The sequence below is a fragment of the Aspergillus niger genome, assembly GCF_000002855.4.
Source record: "Aspergillus niger supercontig An15".
Classification (NCBI taxonomy): Eukaryota; Fungi; Ascomycota; class Eurotiomycetes; order Eurotiales; family Aspergillaceae; genus Aspergillus; species Aspergillus niger.
This window is the reverse complement of record NT_166530.1, coordinates 423,363-448,703: the sequence shown is the minus strand read 5'-3', so window position 1 is coordinate 448,703 and position 25,341 is coordinate 423,363. Positions and strand designations below refer to the sequence as shown.

At 50.2% G+C, this 25,341-nt stretch overlaps 10 protein-coding genes across 10 annotated transcripts; 4 read left to right on the top strand and 6 right to left on the bottom strand.

The window, feature by feature from the left end:
* Positions 1-351: 351 nt before the first annotated feature.
* On the bottom strand, positions 352-3,588 carry An15g01620 (uncharacterized protein; the record flags this gene model as incomplete). Its single annotated transcript, XM_059744493.1, has 2 exons — positions 352-1,193; positions 1,347-3,588. 2 exons carry the CDS (start codon positions 3,586-3,588, stop codon positions 352-354), a joined length of 3,084 nt encoding a protein of 1,027 aa, XP_059607031.1.
* A 162-nt stretch (positions 3,589-3,750) lies between these two features.
* On the top strand, positions 3,751-5,917 carry An15g01610 (hypothetical protein; the record flags this gene model as incomplete). Its single annotated transcript, XM_059744492.1, has 6 exons — positions 3,751-3,857; positions 4,016-4,104; positions 4,618-4,869; positions 4,962-5,076; positions 5,541-5,602; positions 5,700-5,917. 6 exons carry the CDS (start codon positions 3,751-3,753, stop codon positions 5,915-5,917), a joined length of 843 nt encoding a protein of 280 aa, XP_059607030.1.
* A 296-nt stretch (positions 5,918-6,213) lies between these two features.
* On the bottom strand, positions 6,214-7,196 carry An15g01600 (uncharacterized protein; the record flags this gene model as incomplete). Its single annotated transcript, XM_059744491.1, has 4 exons — positions 6,214-6,345; positions 6,598-6,906; positions 6,949-7,002; positions 7,098-7,196. 4 exons carry the CDS (start codon positions 7,194-7,196, stop codon positions 6,214-6,216), a joined length of 594 nt encoding a protein of 197 aa, XP_059607029.1.
* A 977-nt stretch (positions 7,197-8,173) lies between these two features.
* Positions 8,174-9,759, bottom strand: An15g01590 (uncharacterized protein; the record flags this gene model as incomplete). The annotated part of the gene is given in 5 exon segments (XM_059744490.1): positions 8,174-8,187; positions 8,245-8,474; positions 8,529-8,874; positions 8,940-9,409; positions 9,479-9,759. Coding segments are annotated over 5 exon segments (1,341 nt in total).
* A 458-nt stretch (positions 9,760-10,217) lies between these two features.
* Positions 10,218-11,106, bottom strand: An15g01580 (uncharacterized protein; the record flags this gene model as incomplete). Its single annotated transcript, XM_059744489.1, has 3 exons — positions 10,218-10,345; positions 10,406-10,805; positions 10,888-11,106. The coding sequence occupies 3 exons, from the start codon at positions 11,104-11,106 to the stop codon at positions 10,218-10,220; spliced, it is 747 nt and encodes a 248-aa protein (XP_059607027.1).
* A 912-nt stretch (positions 11,107-12,018) lies between these two features.
* Positions 12,019-12,756, top strand: An15g01570 (hypothetical protein; the record flags this gene model as incomplete). The annotated part of the gene is made up of 4 exons (XM_059744488.1): positions 12,019-12,082; positions 12,289-12,354; positions 12,446-12,566; positions 12,660-12,756. 4 exons carry the CDS (start codon positions 12,019-12,021, stop codon positions 12,754-12,756), a joined length of 348 nt encoding a protein of 115 aa, XP_059607026.1.
* Positions 12,757-12,881: 125 nt separating this feature from the next.
* Positions 12,882-15,617, top strand: An15g01560 (uncharacterized protein; the record flags this gene model as incomplete). The annotated part of the gene is made up of 5 exons (XM_001396659.3): positions 12,882-13,037; positions 13,103-14,474; positions 14,529-14,791; positions 14,847-15,165; positions 15,229-15,617. The coding sequence occupies 5 exons, from the start codon at positions 12,882-12,884 to the stop codon at positions 15,615-15,617; spliced, it is 2,499 nt and encodes an 832-aa protein (XP_001396696.1).
* Positions 15,618-16,634: 1,017 nt separating this feature from the next.
* Positions 16,635-20,759, bottom strand: An15g01550 (uncharacterized protein; the record flags this gene model as incomplete). The annotated part of the gene is made up of 1 exon (XM_059744486.1): positions 16,635-20,759. One exon carries the CDS (start codon positions 20,757-20,759, stop codon positions 16,635-16,637), a length of 4,125 nt encoding a protein of 1,374 aa, XP_059607025.1.
* A 244-nt stretch (positions 20,760-21,003) lies between these two features.
* An15g01540 (hypothetical protein) lies at positions 21,004-22,844 on the bottom strand (the record flags this gene model as incomplete). Its single annotated transcript, XM_059744485.1, has 9 exons — positions 21,004-21,116; positions 21,194-21,246; positions 21,285-21,485; positions 21,689-21,757; positions 21,905-22,186; positions 22,280-22,325; positions 22,383-22,521; positions 22,610-22,681; positions 22,755-22,844. The coding sequence occupies 9 exons, from the start codon at positions 22,842-22,844 to the stop codon at positions 21,004-21,006; spliced, it is 1,065 nt and encodes a 354-aa protein (XP_059607024.1).
* A 760-nt stretch (positions 22,845-23,604) lies between these two features.
* An15g01530 (uncharacterized protein) lies at positions 23,605-25,168 on the top strand (the record flags this gene model as incomplete). Its single annotated transcript, XM_059744484.1, has 5 exons — positions 23,605-23,647; positions 23,778-23,896; positions 23,949-24,756; positions 24,830-24,906; positions 25,127-25,168. The coding sequence occupies 5 exons, from the start codon at positions 23,605-23,607 to the stop codon at positions 25,166-25,168; spliced, it is 1,089 nt and encodes a 362-aa protein (XP_059607023.1).
* Positions 25,169-25,341: the final 173 nt, after the last annotated feature.

Genomic DNA, 25,341 nt, shown 5'->3' with positions numbered 1-25,341 from the left:
CAGTAGATCTGCGGATATTCGGTTGCATTTCCCTTGTCGTGGGCATCCTTGTAAGCCCAGTCCCGTAAATAGAGGAGTCTGGAATAATAACATAGCTGGACGATCAAAGTATGATCGGTGAAAGATGACTATATACGCTTGTAGTAAATTATGAAAGCTACAGAAAATTGTGGTACACAGTGGTATCAACCCAAACAAACGCCCTGTAGTCAAAGGAGATCCTCGGAAGAAGTAGGCAGCCAGTAATGCAAAGTAGTCATGAGAAAAAGAGAAAAAAGTACAACAAGGACTAGACTAGCTGTCATTGATGTTGAAATTTAGCAACAACAATCCATAAGAATGTCGTGCTGCTCAAGCCCATTTCCAGCCCGAATGTCTCGACTCCGGACTGTTGATGACCGAGGAGAGAAAGCTTTTGCGTTTCCTCAAGGAAAATCCCCTACTGCTCTGCTCATGGGTCTTGCGTTCTCTCGTGAGTAGGGATATCGCCGCATTTACATTGATACCTTCACCACTGTCTGTTATCTTAAGTGCCCACTTGGCGTCCTCCTCCCCAAAGCCAAGCTCTCGAACCATTATGTCGATGGCGTGGTCAACAGGGTCGCGAACCTGTGGTGGGTAGTACACTGGTGTGACTGATTGGAGGGGTTGCATATAGGACACATTCGTCATGTAAGAGTGGGTAGTAGGCGGTATTTCTATCCTCGATACAGACATTGGCGGCTGAGGCGCGGGCGGAAGGCCTTCTAGGCGGCTCATGATGGTTGCATAATGAGATATGGGCCGTTCTTCAGCGAGCATAGGATTAGGCGGACTTGGCTGCTGTTGTCTCTGAATCCTCAACTGGGCAGAATAGGCGGCTTGCCGTCGGCGATGGAAGTCAGGCGAAGGCTCTCTCTCGCCGCGAACGTTAGACGTCTGTGATACATCATGCGACCCTGAAGGCTGGGAGCTAAAGCCAGACGAGCGCATCGACGCCTGAGACGTGCTACTTCCCCGTGGCTGACAAGCTTTCGACACGGCCTCTCTCAGGAATGATGAACGGCTCGCACCAGTGTCAGATGCTTCCCAGTTTGTCAAGCCCATGGAATGAGCTCTCTGGAAAACAGCAGTAGTGTTGTCATAGGGATGAATGGAGCCGAGCACCAAGACTGCTGAGAGTCCAAGTGTGAGAATGTAGTAGGCCCACTCCTCTGCTCAAACGGGTTAGTGATTGGAAACAGTGAGACGACAACTTCATAAGGGTGGGATTCGCTTACCTAGAACTGCTGCTTCCTTGGCAGAATCATTTGCCTCTACATTATGCCCATCGAATACTCCAGTTGCTCGTGCTTCAGTACACTTACCGTGCATTGGCTGAAGAAGCACACCTAAGCAGGTCCATATCTCTGTCATATCAAGAAGCTGCTCCTTTGATAGGCCTCCATTATTGCCGTCCCCAAATCCGGTAGGAGGTTCGAACAAAACGCTATTTGCGTCATATGGATCGGCTATAGACGTGAATTCGGAAACACGTCGATTCCTGGCCACCTCGCCACCCCTCAGCCAATCCAACTGTCCCGCAATGTCTCCCTCTCTACCTTTCCCAGAACCAAAAAGGCGACAGAAAGTCCAAACCCGCCAAAAGGCATCATCGACCTCGGCAGCACGGATATCGTCGGTGCCGGAGAGCCCACGGATCGTTTCGGGACGCAGAAAAGTCCCGCAACGAGCTAGTATAAGCGATTTGAGATGAGCCAGTGTGTATATATCCTCAGCATAGCGCTTGAGGTAGCAGCTTGGCGTGTATTCAGGCACAGGGGCGTCAGGATCCAGCACAAAATGCCATTCGGTATCCCATGGTGGGCTCATTTCGCGCAACTCCCATGCTGGCGCAGACATGGCGAACACGGCTATCCGTATGAGCTTCAACTCGTGCATCTTAAAAACCCGATAGAAATCTTTGCGGGATACCGCAACATTGAAAAGGTCGTCAAGGGAGGTGATGTGCTCCAAGACCGTCAGTATAACGCGGTCGGGCAAAGTGCCAGGCATTGCCCCGACAGATGATACACCGACAGATATCCTGACAGGCACCACATCGATCGGACTGGTGGTATCGCCTTGCAGCTCAGCGGGCGGTTGTGTGGAACCACCCTCCAGCTCATAGACCATACATGAAGTTTGCGAAGTTGGTTGATGTTGACGAGTGGAATGTACCGGCATACCATCGAGCTTACTGTACGATACGAAGTACTTTTCTCCGACAGAAGCACCCCTTGCTCTGCCGTTTGGTCTTCTAAGCTGCTCAGGGCCTTCATGAGTGCTGTGGATGTTGTCTCTTTTCCGACCGGGGGCCCCCATTTCCTTTGTCTGAAGGCGGGGAAGCCTCATCCGAAGTTCCTTCTCTCCGCCAGCGGAGGAGGGTCTCTCACGAAAACCAATGACTGAAGACCCCTGTAACTCAGCGACCTCGCTGTCTCCAAGTTCTGCGACAGCTGGCTGATGTAAGACGCTGGCCCTGTAGGATTCAGGTTCCGACTTGGAGCTGGTGTTACTAGTGGATCGATGATGGACACGACTCAGTTTCCGACCGAAAGCTGGTACTGTGAAGGAAAAGGACGGCTTGTTCTTAAGTAGTTTCTTTGTCTGTTTCATATCTTCGCGGGACTTGGCTTTGTGGATCTGACGATTATCATGCACGCTAGCAGGGGGTCGAGGGGCTGGTCGCGTAGCAACCATGTCCATATTGCCTCTACTAATCTGCAAAGGCCCGTCTAGAATTTGAAGAGGACTGCGAGGGGAGAGTTGCGCGGGACTGTGCTGTTGCTCAGCGAGTCCGGCTAGAGTCCTCTCCAGATCGGTGCACGCCTGCGACAACGTCGGATGATGATGACTTGCATGCTTTTTTGAGCGTGGCGGAGGGTCCAACCGGCTAAGGTATCCGGGTCTATCAGGAATTTGAGGTGTTTTATGGCGGATTGAGAGTGGAGTCAACTCAATGGGAGGCTCCTGAGGGAGAGGCTTGTCTTTGGACTGAGCAATCGAAGAGCGGCTCGGGAACGGAGGAGGAATTTGATGCGCAAATTTTGACTCGTCAAACACGCCAGCTTTCGTGGGTGACTTTATGTGAAGACTATCCACCAGTTTATGAACTGGTGATGTAGCTTCAGATCCCTGACTCGTCAAGGAAGACCTGCTGGTGTAGCTTGATGACCTGTTATCTGCCACATCTTCAGATGACAGAGATGAAGGCCCTTTGCTTCTTCTCTCTGGTTGCTGTGAAGGACCGTCAATATGAGGCGGACCCTTCGTGAGAGGTTGCGGAAAGGGCGGATTTGTACTGTTAGTGGGGGACGCCAAGGAGAAGTGAGAGGACAATTCGGGGAAAAAACGAGCCCAGCGAGTTCCAGACCATGGAGGTGCTCTCTCAGAGATAGGCGATATCGAAACATCATCGTCGTCGTCGTCATCTCCAGGGAAGTCGTCATCCACGATGTATGGGGCATCTGACGCTTTTTTCTCTGGATGAGGAGATGTTGATGCCATTGCGACAGCGGTGGGTTGTGAAACGGGTGAATTGCGCTTAGGCATGTCCATCACCTCCATCTTTGGGACTGAGGGGGCCTTTGATTAGCCTTATACCAACTCTTGAGAGCCTGTTTAACGTAGGACTGGCTTCCGAACTGAGCCAACAGTTTATCCCCTGGGGCACCTGGATGGTTCGATCGTAACAATTGGCTGCTACCTATACACAAAGTCCGTTGTCATATGGCACAGTGCACCCGTTCGTTTAGGGACATGTACAACATGGTCTTGAAGGCGCCCTTGTTGGTATTCTTTGTTTGGACCGACAATGTTATTCCAGGGATTGTTCCGTATATTTAGAAGTACGACTGGCCGAACTAAGTAGGTCCTCCCAAAATCCGAACGAGCGGAGTCCGAAATGGAGGGGCCGGAGACGAATGCGAAAAAGCCGTTGAGGCGCTCACAATCAAATAAAGATTGGTCCCAAGTTTTGCGTGAACCCTTTCAGAAAGGGTGACAAGGATTGCGAAAGGTGGCACCCGACTGTTCGCGACGGATCAGCTCAAAGGGACCACGGAAAGCGCAGTGTTGGGTTCAGTATACTGACAGTCAACGCCGAGCGGGCGAACAAAGAAAAAGAGTTTCGAGGGAGCAGATGACGCGCGACCGACAAAGAGTTTCGAGATGCACAGCTAGGAGCATATGAGGGTTTGTAGCAGATAGAAATGCCATTGAAGTCCTACCCAAGTAAGACTGGAATGAAATCTGACTCGAAATCCCGGTCGTCGCAGTCCCCACGTGCCGGGGGGAGATGCTTTTCTTATCCCTAAATCGGGAGGGAATGCGCGTCCGGGCAGTTGGGGACATGACGCCAGCTAATATTTTATGGAGTAAGCAGAGGTGGATGGGCACAGCAATGCACAGCGATAGGCTAGGGAGACGGTGCCACGAAGAATGGATCGACTCCTAGCAGTGACTGACTTCTTGTCAAGCCGCGACTAAACCGCGGGGGCCAAAACTACAAGGAGATAGTACACCTTTAGTGAGAGAGACTACTGTAGTTGTCCGTGCAACTTATCCCGGGGAGGAAAGCGAGTTGTTTCTTGTCAGAGTCTCCGCCCGTCTTCCGGATCCGAGGGGCCAAACATCCCCCTCAATCTATTCATCATCGGGATGACAATAATCTCACTTTCTTGTTCGCCTTACGGAGATTCCTATCCCTATTTTCCCTCCATGTTCAAAGGACAACTCTCGGTACTGGAGATGTGGAATCTGCGATAGACCCCCAGTTCGTTGTGGCTGCGCCATCCACCAGCCTTCTGATCGCCAATCCTCCCGCAGTCCCCATTGTCTCTTCAGCTCGTATGACCGTTACCGAATTCTGCTGCAGCCACAGCCTTGATCTATTAATTACACCCCATTAACCCACCTTAACCTACTTTGGTCCAGTGCAGGGCAGTGTCTCACGAATAAGATAGGGAGAACACTAAACCCGGACTGGGATGACAATTTTCAGCAGATTGCGTACGCCGTCTCTATCCATCCCTGTCTGCCTCGTGCAAAACCCAGGTAGGTGGGTGCAGCATCATGGATTCAGTCATGCCGCCGGCCTTCGGACGTCGGAGCACACTCATACCTGCATGCAATGATGAAAGTGATCTGCGGGTAAATCCGTGTTTAAACTCCGTAAATCTACGGAATAGTCAGTCAAAACGATGGATGCTTTCTTAGTAAGAATCGAGGGATCGATCCATCCATACGAACGGTCGCTTGTTCTTCGGTTCCTCCAGTCCCAGGATCAATGCAAATGTGTTTGAGACAGCCGATCACTTAGCTAAGACGGACTCCAACGCCTCATTTGTTTCCTCGCATGGATTACTATTTTCATTACTACATAACTGCTCGACAAATAAACACTTGGTTCTGGAGAGCATCATGGTTTAAATTGGCGTTGGTGTGACGGGGGCGTGCAGCCAATTCGAACCTCATCTAGATTGAATCGATTCTGAGATTCGGCGTGTCTCGCAAGGCAGAGAATTGCCTGTCAACAATGAGCCCCCAAACATATCACCTGACCACGATTTGACGGACTCCTGTTAGAAGCTTCCTAACAGCGTATCTTCTCCAAACCTCCTGAATTGACACAAGGAAAGTTGCCTACGCGATGATAGCCTAGATCATCTTACTCCAAGGTGGGTTCAAGTTGCCTTGCCATGCCGTATCGGGTTACGGTTCAGGTACACCCGCACTGGACCGTACTTTCCTGGTTCTCGCCATTCACTATCCATCTCCAAATGATAACGCCCGTCGTCCAATAAACAGCAGAAATGCGGGAAGAATGGGCTTCAGGCATCGTATGTCGTCCATGTGTTTTGGCCCCGAAATGAAGGTGGGCCTACGGTCCAGCTAGGCTTCACTATTGCAGCTCTCGGTTACTCGGGGACGGAAAATGGGGGCCAAATGGAAACAAAACGGGTCGCTCAACAAACCATTCATCAATCTCAACGTTGCCTGACAATCATGCGGAGCATGGTCCAGCGAACTACTTATCTAGCGGACTGCCGTTATTTCAAGTCTGGCCCCTTTTTATCTTTGGTTTGATCAGGCTCCTTCTGCTTGTGTGCGCTTGCCGGTGCTCTGTTGCTCCCCCTGGCGAGCTTACCCAACACGGTAGGGCCAAGTAATAAATGTCTCAAGTTATATGTGCTACTGCTCTAGGAAGCATAAGTTGCAAATCTTGAGAATTCTTGTCCAAATATTTGCGAAACCAACAGAAACACCAGCCGCAGGCCCCAGGTCCCCAGCGCCCAACTTAGCTTCCAACATAGACCAATCAGCCTGGCAATTTAAGCAAACCCCTTAGTTGACATGATACAACATCAACCCGACATCAGGCTCAGATAAACAGCCCAGAGCACACCGAACAGACTGCCAACGAGTAGCCGTTTGTCTGTTGGGACAACGGTGAAGTTCAGGATAGAGACAATTGGCCACAGTTTGAATCCGGCGATCAGGATGGGCCAGAAATCCTGACAATGATAGGTCAGCAATCCAGTACAGGTCATATTAATACAAGCCTGGAAAACAAACCTTCTGGATCTGCAGCGTAATGGCGTCCCAGCTCTGGCCGCGCAGAAGCCCCATCGTCGTGATAAAGACTGCCGTGTTCCAGGCACCGCCGATGATCTGATCGATGATAATCTTCGCCACAGTATTGGTGACATTTAGCCTGGGCTTCTGTGCCACCTTCTTCTCCGCTTTTGGCTTGGGGACAGAGCTCTCATCATAGCCCGGGAGCTTTGCCTCGAGGCCTTCAAGCCACAGGAAGGTCAAGGGTGAAAGAACGAAGGCACAAGTAGTGAACTGAAATAAGGCTTGAGTGTCTAATTCAAAGGGTCTCTATAGGCATCATAATATCGGCAACCATGGGGGGCCACCCACACGGATTGCCAATGAACCATATCCATGGTTAGTGAAGTGGTAATCGAATAGTAGCTATCACTCCACACAAGAGCGAACGAATCATTTTATCTCTGACCCGACATCATTTGCTAGGCAATTTACTTTTACCGAGGAACAAATCAACATACCTCATCCCTGTAAGCTCCAATAGTCTGAGCCAGAACATTGGAACCAGCATTGATCAGCGCAGCTTGCAAGGTCGCCCTAGCTATCGGAGGAAAAGCCATGGTAGATGCTAGTAGTCAAGCCAACGCGTGTGCCACAAGTTCGTATTGCCTGCTCCGGTGTCAGCTCGCAGCCACGTGGCCGGAAAATAACAAGGTCTTCTCCGTACTTGGACCGATAGTAATCGTCGTCTGATCGGAGTTGTTGGCGATCTTCAGCACTTGTCTAGTCTAAATCGTGTCGGGGTTTAAATCGATCGGCCCAGAACCGCGTGGCGAGTTAATTAAATGAGACCTGGGGGCTAAAAGTGTGTTCCTGCGTTAAGGGGAGTTTGGTAGTGAGTTAATGATGATAAAGAATTCTCAGAAGGAGATGTGTCCTGTCTGGCCTGGAATTAAATGTTTTAAAGCGCCCGTGGAGTTAAGTTGTAGATGGGCCCTGATCAACACTAGTATCGGTGAGGTGAAGTGTGGGGTGGGTTTCAAGGGAGAAAAGGGAAGGTTTACACGCTGCCGCTGCCACTGGACCCTTGGGACGATGGTCGGATCCACACCAACATTCGGTTCGAGCCAGGAATGTACGGAGCTCTCTCTCTCTCTCTCTCTTTCTCTCTCTCTATTCTGTCATTAATAGTAAGCAGCCAGCCTTATGTTTTACTCGCGTTGCTTATGCTGTAAGGAAGATAATCCTTACATATGCTACTACCCAATTCTATCTGTGTTTGCGTAAGATCATTCAACTATTTGTTGTGTTCGTTCTGATAGGAATAAATGAACTGCCCCCGCCCAGTCTGAAACCGCCGTGTTAGACAAATTGGAAGACAGGACATCTGTCCCCAGTGGCCCTAGAGTACCCCTTGAATCAATACATAAGAGTATTTGCATTAAACATCATTAAAGCAACAGTTAACCAACTCGTTTCAACTGAGTTATGAGGCCACCAGGGCCACAACAGCAACAATACTACTTCGTCCTGCTCATACTTGTGCTTATGCATTCTCACCAGGCGAGACTCTTGCTGTTCCACGTGTCTTGGCAATCTAGGTCTTTGCAAACTACAGATACAATTTAGTACGACAGAAAGGTATGAGATGGGAGGGAGCCGACTGACTTTGTTCGGCCTGCTCGAATCGTGCATTGGTTCTTGGCCTTCTCGTAGCGGGGAAGACTTCGGTTCCTAGTTGTTTTTCTAATTTGGCGTGAGACTTTACGGCCTCGAGGATTTCGCTTTGCGCATCTGATGCGTTGTTGGTAAGACTGATGTGTGGATAAAGGGGATTCTTGGGTTGGAGCTTACCTGTATCAGCTGGGTCTGATGCTGAGGTGATATAGGTGGGGAGCCTAGAGAAGTGGTTGTTTTAGTTCTCTATCTAAATTTTGCTTTTGAGAACGTACGTTGAAGTCCCAGAATGTGACTGAAACTGGGCTTTCAAATCTTGAATGCGCTTAGTCAATCTGCTGAAGAGTCTTTCTGCTGCTGCTGAAGGCGCCGGACTGCTCATGTCTTTATGGGAGTATAAGTCAATCCGAACCGAGGTGCTACTCTCAGATATGGGAATGAAGCTCAAGGAGTACCAGAGTACCCCTCCGTGGACGGTATGAAACGTAGTAAAGGGAAAGATTCTTGTTTCGTCCGAGCGCATTCGTGGTTGGTTGAACAAGCTCAATAATAGCGCTTTATACTTTGGCTGTGGGAACTCGGTCTCCAGTTCTGTGTGGTCGATGAATTTCTGTAACCTCACTTATTCCGAGATTTCAATTACACATTAGATACATTGTAAGAAGGGAAAGGAGGAAGGAACTCACAGCCAATCTTCCAGTTGAACTGGCCTTCCACTGTTTGACCTCCCAGCCATGTAGACTGTCGTCCGATGCCGTGTCTGGTTGCAAAGTAATCGAGAGACGTTGTTTGCATTGGCAACAGCGTCGGAGATGCGTCCAAATTTACGAATATAAACCCAGCAGGGTCTGTAGTGGTATGGATCGAAAATAAACTATTCTGAGATTTGTCAAAGCCCGGAACATTGTCAAAGTGAGGCGCCTTAATGAGCTGTCCCTTGGTGTTATAGCTCCAGCCATGATACCGACATCCGAGGATCATAGAGGAGCCGCACTCCTTCCTCGTGACCGTGTATGCTCTATGACGGCAGACGTTATGGAACGCTCGCACGATATCATCTTTCCCTAGCACCAAGAAGATCGGGATACCGGCTACTTCAAATGAATGGTAGTCGCCGGGTTTGGTGAACCGACTACGGTGTGCAAGGTATAGCCATCTCTAATTGATTTTAGGTGAGCAACACGTCCGACTCCAGGCTTGCAGAAGTGAAGTAATCGAGGCGCACAGTACTTTACTGAAGATTGCCCGTCTTTCTAACTCAAAGACATCTGAGCCAGTCCACCAGTTTTGTGGAAAGTCTGATTCCTTGTGGACAGTGTTCTCGCTACCCTCGGAGACGGGATTCAGCTCGGTTTTCTTCGGCTTATCTACACGCAGGGACTCATAGCCTCGGAATAGTGGTCGTGATAAAGATTGAAGTAGAAAGGCTAGCCCCGCCAGCAATGCAATCAAGACCAAGGCTGATAAGGCGTGAGACAGAGCCGGACTCAGTTCTTCTAAAGCCATGTTGAAAATGTGTTGTTCGCCACGCTTTTCTACAGGGAACTCGTTGTTTTTATGCGCTTATTATCGCACGAAAGAGGCCTGAGGATTCAATCGAGCAGTATCAGGAACAGAGCACTGACCCTGTCACCTCCACAAGTTTGCATGACTTCCGTTTCCCCGTCCAGTGAGAGGAGGAGAAGCCTTCAGGTGACCATGCACCAAGGTAAGTATATCTACTCCAGACCAGTATTGACCTTCCAGATATGGTGCTCTTTTCCAGTAACCTGCGCATGAGGTGACGATTCCTAAGGTATGTGTTGGGCCGATCCTGGCCAAGGGTTTATCTGATGCCACATCATGATAGGAATCATTTACAGGGACTATCACAGGAGCCAAGCCGTGAAAAACACTGAAATTAACGCCACTGATAATATTGAGCATCTACCGAGTCCCGAAACCACGGCTTACACAGCTTTGTCTTATGCAGCTGTTGTGATACGTTGCAGACCCCTCTTCTGACTATCGTCTTTTGCATCTTCCAATTCCCTTTCCCGTCTCTCTGCTGTGTGCTGCTGACACACGAGCTCGAAAACCCGGCCTTGATAATCTGCCCTCTAATTAGCTTAGAGTAACCTGGGCATATACGAGTTGATGTCACACAACTTACATGAAACACCGCTCTCCTTTTCTGGGTTGAGGATGCCTTCGCTATAGATGCCTTTGGTGAGGTTGTTTTGAGCCTTCTCACATAGTTCATAGTCTTCCATGGCCACCTGCCGCACAAATTTGAAGTATTCGTCAAACTTCTCGCCAGACTCCATATGATAGTAGTCAAACTCCATCCTCGTCACGTTCGAATCTTCTGTTGGACATACTCGGAACGAGGACATTCCCCCACCATAGACGTTTAGAGTGCAATTGGGGAAGAAGTAGAGGAATAGACCATCATCAGGCTTTTCCGGATCTGCGATATGCTGCGAAAAGTTCTGATGATTGTGCACCGCGTACGAGGTTGGCGGGTAGTATACGGAGAATGACGGGTGAGTGTATTGGCAATGCAGGCATTCCTGGTAGCCATCGACCCTGTCGCGGAAACTAGGTCAGGGGGGACATGATCACTTTCCGAACACGAGGTAGAGTGTCAAATACATAGTCTTCCAGTTGAATCGCCCCTCGTATTTGATGCTGTGTCTGTAGGGGAGCTTGGTGAAGTTCACCCTCTGGAGTAGTGGCTCCAAGTCCGGGAAATACTCCTGGAAGCTGGGCGCCTCGTCCGAGAGAGTAGCGAAAACGAGGCCTGTTGGCGTGACGTGGTGCTTTAGGGGTCGCTCCTAAATTATTTTCAGCAACAAGGGACTTGATAGACATATTTCTCGTGGTTTTGAAGGCATTTCCAGTCTGATGCATATGAAAATGCCGAGCTCACCTACACTTTTCGCGCAGATTACCTGAATCTCGTCCTGTCCAGGGAACAAAACCTCCCCCGAGCACCGAACCACATATATAGGCTGCTGAGCTATCTCATATTCAACCTTGGCGCCTATATCACAGAATCTGGTGACAGGACCGACAAGATACCATGACTGAGAACATTAGTGCTCGAATACCTTCGAGGCTAAGTCGATCGTACTTTCAAGAATACCGCCCTTCTTTCAAGCTGATAGAGAGGCTGGCTGCAATACCAGGAGGCTGGCAAAGTGCGCATAAGTTCTGTCATTGCTGAGAGTTGAGATAGTCTCGACGCAGCTTGTCCATAAACTGCATGAAGCAGCAGTCTGGTATTTATGGATGCCAGTGTCCAAAGGCAATCAACCCTGTCCTCATGGAGTACATGGAACCATTATCCATTGGATAGCGAATCATTTCCTGAAGAGGGTATAAAATCCCGTGCATTAATAGAGAAGATAGTATAGGCTAGGTCCTTTGTACCGACGAATGACTGAAGGCCGGCAAGTCAGATGAAACCGGTCCAGAAGCAAGGCTGGGTTCCTGTCAGCCAGACACGTAGGATTGTCCGGACTAGTTTGGTCATTCTCTGCTTGACGTGACTTGGCAAGGGAGCGAGGTCAACAAAACTTCTGAAGTTTTGGCAAAATTAAGCCAAGGTAGTACTTTTGTGTGCAGAGTATCAGGACTAATCAAGCCCGACGACTCCGTAGTACCAGTAGTATTGATGAATGCCCAATCTGAGGACTCTATAGAACTTCTTATTAACGGAAATGCCACATGGAAGGCCGATGTCAAAAAATTGGATTTTTCTGGGCGGAAAACTGAGCACCTATGGGTAGTACTTTTATTCTTAATGGAATTGCTACTAAAAGAAAGCATTTGCTGATCATGGCTGGTAGGTTACCTCCCTCTATTGCCACGCCCGTTGCTCAACATAAGAAGATAACGCTTTTCATATGTCGGTGGAATTTTCTCCTGAGAATAATACATGATTATTCCATTGTCTTTGCGTTGATTAGGGCTGCTGGAGTCCCCCAGCCTGCGAACTGTTGAGTGATTACTGCGATTTCAAGCTCAAATAGTACGTCATATGGCTTGGAGGGACCCGTCTACTTCAGCGCGTCGCTCTTGGTATTGTGCACATTGCTGGCGATGACCAGATCTACAGTATTCGACACCAGCTTTGGCAGGATAGTAGGAGCAAGTGAAGGAATACCGCGTGGACAACGAATTCTTTTGCTATTGATTGATTTGATAGCGGATTATCAAGATGATAGTTTCGCTGCTGCCTGGGCGATTCAGTCATCTATTTTATCGGTGGCAACGATGGAGGTGCTCAGTAACAAGGTAGTGTTGACCTACATAACCAAACAAGCACCGTATTTCAGGCAGACTGTTCGATATTCTGTGCTATAAAAACCACTTGCAAAGTAAGTTGAATACTTCCTCTGGGGTGATTTGATAAAGTGAAGGCGATCACATGGAAGCGGTGGACCCCACGATTACGTCGTGACCGGCGGTCGTGACTTGCTTTCTCTCCGCAATCATCACTTTGCCGACCGGCGCTGACTTTCCGGGCATTCCAGCGCAGCTTCAAGGAAATCCAGTTTCAGACCCAGTCCGCATTATGAGCAGGACCTAATCACTTTAGCCCCTTGAAAAAAAAAGTCACTTCTTCGCTTCCTCCATTCGCTATGGCAGGCGACGGAATCCAATACACCCCTCCTCCCTCGCCGCCCTCGCCGACGGCGTCGTACTACGACGTCAGTGACGATGAGGAGGATGAATACAACACCATTTCTCATTCTACCTCACGCAGAGGCGTCAAGCTTCTGTTTTCTAAGAGCAAGGTAGGCTTTTTTCCAAGCTGGCAGAAGGATTTCCTCGCTGATCCATTCGATTCCGAGCATTGCAGGTCTACGTGCATCCAACTCCTTCCTCGAAAGATAACATCCCCGGATTTATTGCCCTCGTCCAACAAAAGCCCCTCCCCCCTCTTAGAGATACTACTTCCGGAAACTCCTCCTCGGACATCTCTTCCTACCTTCTAGCATGGGTACCCGAATCTTCCTTGGGTGATGCCTACAGTACCTATGTTAAAGTCGACCTATCCGACGGTTCTTCCCCTCCGCGACAGAAATACCTGGTGCCCGCTCTTCCGACGACGACAACCTATAAGGACCCGATCGGGCTCTACGCGTTCGCAGTTCCTCTGTCTGAAATTTATTCACTCCTTGTGCGACCTCCAAGTCTGGGGTGGTGGTTTGGGAGTCTTGTGATCAACACTCGCGCAGGCGACAGCTTCCCCGCGCTGTTCTTCCATGACACGGAGTGCGAGTCGACGATACTGCAGAAGAAGAAGCGAACCAGGGAGAGTTTTGATCCCTTCGGTGAGGATGGAAATGTCTTCTGGGGCGGGGATGAAGTTCTGCGATGGCTTCGGAAATATGCTGAGGTCCAGCGCTCGGCCGTGGACAATAGTGTATATCTGATCAACCCATCGGATGAGGATCGCATATCATTTGGACGGCCTCTAACTGCAGATGGCTCAACTGTCAAGGCTCAAGATCAACCGGCTGCCGTTGCTCAGGCCAGCGGAAGCGGCCAACAAGATGCTGGGATGGACCCCTTTGTGAAAGCACTCAAGGAGACAAGGTGGAAGGTCCTTGAGCAGCTGAGCAAAATCACAACCTTCACAAGGCGCACGGCTAACGAGTTAGCTGACAACCCTCGGATACCCCCACAAGTCCGCCGTCTTATGAAGACACCTGAGATTCAGACTTTACAGGACGAGTTTGATAGCGCCAGGTTATACCTAGCACGGTGGGCCATGAGCATATCAGAGCAAAGTGAACGCGAAAGAAACCAACGTATATTTACTGCACAAGATGTTCTTAACATGGAGAATAGTTCTGTTGGGGATTTCGAAATCCTTGATCTTGAGACAGGTACCATGTCTATCCAGGACCGTCGGAAGATACTCACTTTGAAAGAGTGGGAGGGTTTCTTCGACCCGAGTACTGGACGGCTACATGTAACCGTTGACGAAGTCAAGGAAAGGATATTCCATGGCGGATTGGATCCGAATGATGGCGTCAGGAAAGAGGCATGGCTCTTCCTTCTAGGGGTATATCCGTGGGATAGTAGCCATGAGGAACGGCAAGCATTGATGAACTCGAAGCGGGATGAGTACATCCGGCTTAAGGGCGCCTGGTGGGAACGGATGATTGAAGGCACGTCTTCGGCGGAAGAGTATGACTGGTGGAAAGAGCAAAGAAACAGAATAGGTGAGTTTGTCTGCAGCCTAAGTACTGTGCGCCTTTACTTACAAATGCGCGCAGAGAAGGATGTTCACCGCACAGATCGTACGATACCCCTGTTTGCAGGGGAAGATATCCCCCACCCAGACCCGGATTCGCCCTTTGCGGATACAGGCACGAACGTGCACCTCGAACAGATGAAAGATATGTTGCTCACGTACAACGAATACAACCCCGATCTGGGCTATGTGCAAGGCATGAGTGATCTTCTGGCCCCGATCTATGCTGTCATGCAGGATGATGCAGTTGCATTCTGGGCATTTGTTGGCTTCATGGATAGAATGGTAAGCTCGATGGCAGCTAAACCTACTTCTTCATATGCTGATATGTGTGCAAAAGGAACGGAACTTCCTCCGCGATCAATCTGGCATGCGTGTGCAACTTCTCACTCTAGACCACCTTGTTCAACTCATGGATCCTCAGCTCTATCTCCATCTCCAATCCGCTGACAGCACAAACTTTTTCTTCTTCTTCCGGATGCTCTTGGTCTGGTACAAGCGCGAATTTGAATGGCCAGACGTCTTACGTCTCTGGGAAACATTATGGACCGATTACCTTTCCAGCAGCTTCCACCTTTTCATCGCACTTGCAATCCTCGAAAAGCACCGGGATGTCATAATGGATCACCTGAAGCAGTTTGACGAAGTTTTGAAGTACAGTAAGTCAAACCACCCACTTCCATAGTACTTATACAAGCATCCCTAACACCGCCCTCACGCAGTCAACGAACTCTCCAATACAATGGAACTCGTTCCGATCCTCACACGCGCCGAATCACTATTCCACCGCTTCGAACGAGCCGTCCAGGCCATCGACAAGAAAAACAACTTCCCTGCACCTGCCGCCCATCAACGGAAGCCCACACAAGACTCCTCCGCTAGCACAAACAATAAAGGCAAATCACCCCAACGACCCCAAAATACTGCCTTCAGCAGTGGCGTCAGTGCCGGTCCCAGTTCAGCACCTGACAGTGAAGGAGAAACAAAGGTGGTCTCCCCGGAACTGAGGGAACTTTTTCACAAGGACATTCCATGGGCACGTAAATCGCCTCCGAAACAGCAGCAGCAGAAGCAGCAGGAAGAGCCTGCGAAAGGAGAGTCGTCATCGTAGAGAGCCCTAACCTACACCTACTTTGTTCCTCTCCTTCTTTGATTCTCCATTGGCGCCTATTGCCAAATCACGAATTATGACTCGTTTGTTACGTTTTGTTTTTCTCAACTCTTCCTCATTTGTACCATGTAATGAAATGATTGATGGACGTCTATCTGGATATTTGCTCGTTCGGGATTCGTTTGATTTGGTTTGGTTTGGTACGGTATGGTGGCGTTTTTCTATTATCTTTCGCGTAGTGCGATTACTACTACTACTACTGCTTATCTGGGCAATGCATCCATTTCCTTACGAGTATCTCTGACATTAAGAATCTACTGAACTACACAAAACGGAACATGGACAAAAGTAATATCAACAGATTCAAATAATCCCTCACTATGTACTAAGTAAGTTATCAAGCAAGCCAGCCAGTCAGTCCTTCTTTCTATCCAGCAAGAGGACGGACGGACGACATCAACAACAACAAAAGACCCAAGCCTACCTAAGGGTATCTACATACAAATCAAGGGCTAAATATAATAATAAGTGAACACGAACAAACGGACACAGACAGATACAGACAGGAGTCACGAAAATAGAACGGAAATGTGGCCGGTCAACCAGGACCGAAGGTGGAGAAAACATCTCTTCCAAGATAGAGGAGAGAGAGTAACGAGAAAGAAAAAAATGTGGTAAAACAAGAATGAAACCCGCTGATGCAATGGTGGGAAAAGATGAAGATAGCCAAGACAGAATGATGCATGTCTTGGATGAAAAGGAAGAATGTGAAAGAAGAGAAAGAGAAAGAAACCTTCGCCCGATAATGCAACCGAAAAAGAAGGAAACGGACAATGCAGCTGTCTAACACTTTTAGTACCCCGTGTCCAAACCGAGAAACCCAGGAAAACGGCAAAACGCCAGTACTAGTAGACAATGCAGGCGAGAGGAGGGGCGGAGAGAGAGTGTGTGTGGGAGAAAGAGTGTAGATCAGGTGAGCGTATGGAAGGATTAAGATTAGGGTGATTGTTTGTAGGTTTATCGTTTTGCAAGTCCGCGTAGTGCGACGCGTCTGCTAGAACCGGCCATTCCCAGGTCGCTGATACTTCTCGACTTGGGGATGGTTGGAGCCTTGGCTGAAGCAGGCTCCGGGTCCTGAGATGACAGGCCATAGTTGTAAGGCCTTAAGGACGAGCTCCTCCGAGCTTGGCCAAGAACATCTTCAACCCACGCCTCACTCTCTGGGCTGATCGAGACATTTCTCGACCGCGGCTTCGGCCCTGCAAGGCCGAGTGGAATCGAATGAGAGTTGCTACCTGCAGCAGTGGTGGAAGGAGAATACGATCCGTGACGGAACTCGCTGGCTGAAGAGGCAGCGCCCATTGAGGCATTGGATGAAGCTGACAGTCTTCTGCGGGATGACACAGTCGACATAGGCGAGTACGAGGCAGTGAGCGAGTCGCCAGCTGCCTGCGCCGCCCGGAACTCGGTTACATCCGACACGTTCGAGGTGCGTCTGGTTTTGCGCACAGCCAATGATGAAGATGGCCGATTGCCGATGACAGACCGCGGCCGGGAGGGAGTGCGACGCCCACTAACGGAGTACGTGGGAGAGGTACGCGTGGACAGGCCCTGGACTTCAACACGAGGGGTATCTGAAACATGCCGGCGTCCATGGTGGATGGCATACTCCCTCAAATATTCAGCCAGGTCTGCCCATCCACCGCCAACTCGAACCATAACGCGTTCTCCATTCTCACCCACTGACCGAACAAAAAGTTTGGTCGGGGCAACCTTTCCACCTCGATGGAGGTGGTAGAGCTTCACGGAGCTCTCCTCTGGGGCGTGTGCATGCGAATATCTCCTGCGCGAGGGCGCAGCTGTCAGGGTCAAGGAGGGGGTAGGTGTGCTGCTACGGGACGGTGTTCCCTGGGGCGATATGGAACGAAACCGTTCCCTAGCCTTCAAGGGGATTGACGTCGCCGCAGAACCCGCATCAAAGTCTTGGCCATCAGCAGACATCAGATGGATTCGAGCAGGAAGGGTTGACAAGATAGAACTGATTTTCTCGTCCAGGTGATCTTTGGGTTTCCTCAGCTGTGAGCCTGGGGTGGATGGTCGAGATCCAGCCCTGGAAATAGCTGTAACCGAAGACGTGTCATCGCCAGATCGGGTGTTGGATCTATACGCCCCGATACTCTCAAGACTAGGATGCGAAGTTAACTGTCTCCTCAAGCGGTTGGTGCTTGAGTGTACAGGCGGCTCCGACTGCAGACCACTTCGGTTTGTATTTTTCGGAACAGAGCCCTTCTTGTGCTCCCAGGCCTTGGACAGAACTTTAGCGGTGTTGCCATTGGTGACCGGTCTAGGGCTTCCTTGACTTGGTGCATCCAAAGGCTGGGTTGCAGCGCGCTGTGCGCTGTTGGAGGGAATGGCGAACTTGCTGATGTGTGCAGGCAACAGTGCCTTTTTCTGGCCCAGCCGCAAATCCGCATACACATCCGTGGACTTCCTGTTGGAAGCGACGCCATCCATATCACTACCGCTTTCGTCATCGTAATTCATCTCCAACCTTTCGTTGATGAAACGCTGCAAGGGAAGACTGAGGTTTCGATTATGGGCGAAATTGGCACGTGGGGATGATTTTTGGTTATCCAGGCGGAGTAAACGATCTTCTCGCAACGTGTGGTCGCTCCCAGGTGGTACTGGATCGGATGACTGATAGCCATCCTGAAATGGTGGAGGAGTCTCAAGCAGCAGAGGCGTTCCATTGGAAGAGGATGTACGGGGCTCGTGAATCTCAGGGCTGGAGACGAGTGATGGATAATCAGAACAAGACGAATCAGTAGACGTGCGCCGGCCTCGAGATTTGTTTTTCTCCTTTTCAAAAGATAAGCGCCCTGGTCGAGACCTCGATAGTTTGATCGGACTCTCCAGAGGCTTTTTGGGTGTATTGCCACCATGGGACTCTTGGTGCACGTTGTTCATAGAGTGACTTGGGGGCTGCTTATCATTTTTAGAGTTTGCCGAGCGGGCAGGAGACTCAAGAACAGCATTCGCAGGTACCAATTGACAAGAGTCTCTTCGGTTGCCTGACTGCGCAGCAGGACTATCATTGGAAGTGGTTTGGGCCGCCACACTGACTGGGCTGGCTACTTCACTCTTGTCCAGAGTGAGCTGCCGTTGCTCGCGGCTTTCAACCACGGGACTAGTGCTGTGGGTGTCTCTGGATACCACTTCGTTATCTGCGGGAAGCTTTTCCTGTTGGCTGAGAGGCGACTGGGCTGAACTTGTTCGTCGCCGTACAATCACACTACCTGCGTCCGATGACTGTGCATCAGGGCTAGCAGGAGCCTGCAGATTTACTTCGGGCGAAGAATGACGAACTGCATCAGATTCCAACGATGGCATTACATCTGCGCGCCCATCCTCAAACAATGCAGGCGCATCTGTAGCCATCTTGAACGGGTCGGTTAACCCTGCGTCGCGAGCCTGGATGTCTAAAGAAGCCCGTGGGGTCTCTTCTTCAAGTAGGCTCGGACAGGTTTCGCATAGGCCGACAGATGGCATGGTTGTGATTGTCTGTTGAGGAACAAGCGAGGAGGAATGATGCTCGGAATCAGGGTGATCAGGAGTCGAGTCATTGCACGCGCTCGTCTCGTTGCTAGTCTCCGGTTCCTCCAAGGACTGGGTAGCCTCCGAAGTGACAGGTGGAAGCGCCCGACGTTCATCGGTCCGGGTACCTGTCTCTTCTAGCCCATCGGGAGAAGGTGCAATGATGTTGACCGTGGAGCTAGATGCCAAGGGTTCCTGTGGAGGGGTGATGGAGACAGTGCTTTTAACAGACTTGATCAGAGAATCCGTCGCATCGGATGTACCGGAAGATGCAAGGTTTTCGTTCACACTGTGAGCAGCCGGCATGACGGCCGGTTCGGATGCCGTTAAGTTCTTATCATCCTGAGCGTCACTTGGGGCAGACGGTTCGACGGGACTGCTGACTTCTTCCTCGGCAATAGTCTCCATGGGGAATAGGTGGCCAGCCTGTGACACAGGCACGGACGTGTTGAGGGCCAGTTTGTCGGTGTCTCTGATCTCGGGTGGTGCCTGTGCCCGCGCTGTCTCCGGGGTATGATATTGGGCATCCTTTTCAGCAGTGGCAATTGTTCGTCGCCATTCGTTTTCGACAGTACGTCGTTCGGCTTCCATAACCCATGTTCCGAACTCTGACTCGATAGCCTCCAGATCATCAATCCAGCTCTCGGGAAGCGAGTCCTCGCGTCCTTCAAGCGCATCGAGGACGCGGTCCAATTGTCGACCAGCAGACACAACAGTCAGTTCTAAGGTGGCCCTTTTGGCATGATAGTTAGGGCGAGAGTACAAGGGACCATCTTCGTCAGGAAGAGTGGGTGACTTTATCAAGTCCAAGGCAGAATCCAGTTCGGAACGCGCCAGACGCAGTCGCCTGAGCAGTTCAGGTATCTGGCGCAGAACCAACAATCGGACGTCCCACGTAGACAAGAGACTGTTCAAGCGCGAAAGAAGCGGAAGAGCGCGGAGAATGGTGGCAGTGATGACGGCCGTGAAGTCACTGAGTTGAACATAGCTGAGTGGTGGAGGCACCGATAAGGTGCTATTGGCTGACGAAGGCCGAGACCGGACTGGAATGTGGGCATTGAGAACGTGCTCTTTAAGCTCATCCACATCCAAGACATCCATGCCATCGCGAATCTCCTCAATCCGCTTTTCATGCTGATCTACTACGGCTTTGGGAAGGCTTCCGCAGTACTCCTCAGCGGCAGCGCCGGGAGGGGGTACGAAGCCCTTCCCTAGTTGAATGTCACTCCGATTCGGCCATTCCCAAGACTGGACTTCTTTATACCATAGATTGAGCTTCTGGGCTGCAATGGCTGCGCGGATACCGAGGGCGCGCTCTGCCGGGGAGACTTGCGAGATACTTTTGGAGAGGATATCGTGGGCGGCCTGCTCATTCCGGGGCACGGCATCGGTTGCGGACAGCGCTTGGAGAGTTGATTCGGGGGACAGGTTGCCGAGTAACGGGTCGAGATTCTGATAGTTCGGTACCGCCGGACGGCCCGGCGATTGGGACCGCGCCGTGGACAGACGAGTGGGTGGGTGAAGGGGGTTGACGCGACTGCTGGCCATGTCGGGATAGAACGGCAAGCTCCGGGAGAACGACGGCTCCCAGATAACCGGGTCAGGTCAGTCGCGGAATAATCAATAACGGGTTCTCAATGATGGGGGTCGAGCTGTAGTATCAAGTGTAAAAGAGAGTGAGTGTAGCTGAAGAGCGAGCATGCTGACGCGATCCCGCCAAAGTTATATAAAGATGACAGCCAGAAGGTCGGGAGGGTGAGGGGGATTTGGGGATGAGCTGGTACAATCGCGATCACCGGATGGACAGTTGCGGAGGTGCAGTGAATGAATCAGTAGGTGTATGTCGGAGCACCGTGGCAGAGAGGACACCGGGGGAAAGGTCTGACAAAAGAGTGAGGAAGGGAACTAGGGCGAGAAAAAGAAAAGTGAGGGAATAAGAAGTCTAGAGGAGCAGAGTTTCGGCGGATGATGATAGATCACACTGCAGGGCCTCAAAACGGCTGAGGGGAGCCCAGGGCGAGGGAAAGTTGGGTGGCTGCAGGAAGAGCCCGATAGATAGATAGATAAAAGAACGAGGGTGGGATGATTAGGATCGGAGAGACCAGCTCAGTTTGGGCCCAGAAGAAAAGAGTGACGAGACCAGTGGCGACGATGATTCGAAGACGGGGATATGCAGAGGTGAGTTGGTGATGGCGTGGACGGAGACGCGCGGGTTTGGCGATGCCAGAAAAAGGGTGGAGCCGCCGCCAATCGATTAAGGGGGAAGACGAGTTACTAAGTTAAGTATACCCAGCAAATGCCAATTAGCTGTGGATTCCCGTTGGAAGCCCTTTTATTTTGGTTCTTTTCTTCATTATTCTCTTCATTATTATTATTATTATTATTATTACATATTACTTAGTCGGTTAGCATCATGACTGTGCTGGCCCTGTGGAAGTCGGCTACTAATTAGCCTCACCAACTGCCAACTGTACTACTTCCCTTCTTCTCTCCTTCTTATTCGCGCCTTGTTTTTGTCGAGACCAACGGAGGAATAATCCTTCCCCCTCACAAAACGAAAGCAGAGAATATTCAGAGAAATCTCGATCGATGCAGCATTGGATCTCAGGTGCCCATTCTAGGAGGGTGCCAGCATTTCAAAATGCACTTTTCCTGTGCGACATACTTACAGTACAGAAGGGAAAATCTCCCACCCCCTCCTTAATGTCTCACACACGAGGCTCCAGTCCCATGCAGCAAAGAAGACACATTCCCCTCGGAGTTGATGCGGGTCCCTCCCCCAAAAGATCCGCTCTCTGACTTTGGTTCTGTGTCCGGTCATCAGAATAAATGGCCGTGCCTCTTTTTTATCCGCTGGTTCCCGTTGGTAATCAATTGGGTTGACAATCCATGGGAGTGCGGCCCCAAGTGGTCGTGCACGATGAACTGACTTCGACCGCTTGTCAATAATCTCTTTTAATTCTTGCTTCTGATTGCTCGAGCGCAGAGTTTATCATACGGATAGCAGATCAGTGATCGACCCTCCCTTGCATATCGTATCTGGCTTGTTATTGGAATTCGTGAGCTACCTTGGACTATGTCTGTGTCTGTGTCCTCCCTTCCGTGCACATCCGCCTACCCACGTACCCAAACACACCCACTTGTGTCTTGCAGCCGTTGAAGTGGTCTTACCTTCTTGCTCTATATCCGAGGTTGAATCGCGGTGGCCAGCCACTTCTACTCGTCCATTGACGTGTACATTACTACTACTATGGATGTCGTCGTAGACAGATAAGTACCAGGCGACAAGGCAACCTTGACCTTCGTGATCCTCGATAGCAATCAAGGACCAGGCAAGGATCCGAAAGAAAGGCATGACCAAGATATACATAGGTCAATCGTGCGACAAACTAACAGACCCCCGGAAGTATGAACAGTAGATGAACCCAAAATACAATCCCATTAACAGGGATACTAACACCCTTTGGTGCCTGGACTTCCCCTCTCCAAAGGGAGCAAGGGACGGACACCCGTCCGTGATCCCTTGAGATTGGAAAACCTAACCATACAGTAGTCTATCATTGTGTCAGTAAGGATGAGACATGTAAGGAAGATGAAGCAATCGAGGAATGCTACGAACCACGTGGGAGACATCCCATGGAAACATGGATTGCTACTGTTACTTCAGGGGGCGCACAGGACAAGAGCATCCCACTGGCCATTTCACTAACTCGACATCCGCAAGGAGTAGTGGAAGAACAAGGTACCTTGCGATTCTAGCACACGGATCAAGTCTAGACTCTACGTACTCTGTAGTTATGAACCCAAAAATAACAAGCTTGGTTCACTGGAAGTTGAATCTCAGGCTGAGATGAAGTCGATGAGGCGCTGAGCGCCACCCCGAAGTATGCGGAGATATGTCCGTGAGAGATGACTTGCTCACAGCCAGTAGCCAGACTGTGTTTGCTTGATGTTTCATCGAAATAACATGGAATCTTCTATGCAGTTGTTGTCCTGCTTGCTTTATGGATAGTACACAGCTTGTGAAAAGCTTACAGCTAGCTAGCTCCCTTTCGTATGCCTTGGTGATACCTATTGAATATGCTGATAGCAAGCAATCTTCCGACATATCACCTATATAAATCCCATTGTGCGATCTCAGTTCTGGAATGCAATATAGATAAATATCAACCATCGACGTACAGAATAGTTTGTTTGTTCCCGCCGCAATGGCGATCCCCTTTTTCGCGATGTTTGGTTCGCGGATTGGCGGGAATCTCCACCGTCGCGGCCGATCCCCGAACTTATCATCGATAAGCACCTCTGCTCGAGTCTCGACCGTCTTCGGCTTCAATCAGACTGAACTAGTGTAGCATCAAATCTCTGTCCATGCAAGTAGTTCCCTGGATTCAAGATGCGTTTTCGAACTCAAATAGCCAACGCGTCTATCTTCTCCAGTAAGTGGCCTTCCCATCCCCTATCCCTTTCACCCAAGCTCCCCAGCCAAATCAGCCGTGTTTCAACAACCGCCGCCATCACCATACTTACAATAGACGCACCCCCATACTAACTCCACATCCCCCCCAGAACTAACCGCCTCCCTCTCCTCCCTGGGAAAGGTATGTTGGATGCGTCTTGAAAAAGACTTCATCCGCTTCACCATCATCCCCGACCAAGGCACGCAAGTATGGGCTCAACTCCCCATCGTACGTCTCCCCCATCCCCCAAGCCTACTCCAAACTAACACTCCACCCCCAGGATACCATCTTCGAAGAAGAGTCTTACATCTGTGAATCCAACACCGGAGCAATCAACCTCGAAGTCCCCATCGGCGCACTCCACCGCGCCCTGCGCTCCGCCGTATCCGCCAAACTAGCCAACCTCAGACTCACCAAAAAGGGCAACGTACCTCTCCTAGCACTAACTATTCGCGCTACCTCCTGGACCACGACATCCAATGCCCTGGACATCCCAGAAGCAACGACAACAACAGACCACTCCTCATCCACCATCGACAATGCCACTGCCACTGCCAGACCATCGGGCACTGGGCCCCGGGAACGCGAAACAGTAATCACCCAGGAAATCCCCATTAAAGTACTCCACGAGTCCGCAGTCGAAGGACTCCACCAGCCACGCTGTCGGGATCCAGATGTAAATATCCTTCTTCCAAGCTTAATCCAGTTGAAGAGCATCTCGGAGCGTTTTACGAAATTGGCTACGACTTCTTCCAATAAAACATCAACAGCAGCAGTAGGGGGATCTACTTCAACAACACCATCACTATCATCACCCAAGCTTGAACTCTCCGCTAACATGCACGGCTCCCTCAAAGTAGCCGTCGGGACGGACGCATTCCGGATATCGAGCGTCTGGACGGATCTACTGAATCCGAGTCTGGATCCGGGGCAGCTGGGCGATGGGAGAGAGTTGAATCAGTTGCCGAGTGAGAGGATGAGGGAGGTGCCGGCGGATGATGAGGCTGGGTGGGCGAAGGTCAGGATTGATGGGAAGGATTGGAGTCGGATTTTGAGTGTCGGCAGGTTGAATCCGAGGGTTGTTGCTTGTAAGTTCCTTTCTCTCTTTCTTTTCCAATTTCTTTCTCTAGGATTTTAGGGCTAATGATGGCTTGGGGATAGCGTTTATTCATGAGACGGCTTTGGTGCTGTATGTCTTCTTACCTGGGAGTTGGAATGAGCAGGATTCATGTCTGACGGTGAGTCACACTTTTCTTATAGTTTGCTGTGTGGGAGAAGGGCGAGGTGGGGCTGACTGGTTGTTGTGCAGTATTATATCACTTCTTATGCGGTTTAGTTGAGGGCACAGCGCACATAGCATATCATAGAATGATGATGGGTTTACGATGATGAGCTGGTATAGGAACACTACTTGTTCTGGGATGCATATATGAAATACGGATATAAAAAGTTACCTAGGGGTTGAGGTGCTTATCTACTATGACTACCACAAATATATAAATTAGTTAAGCATCGTATTAATTAATCATGCACAAGAGCCATATAGTACACTTGCCACGAGGCATCATGATACCTCCGACATCAAGTTCGTCCATCTCCATAATCCGCATCGTCAGAGAGAACAAAGGAAAAGAAAAGAAAAACATAAGAATAATAAGCGAATAAAACATATA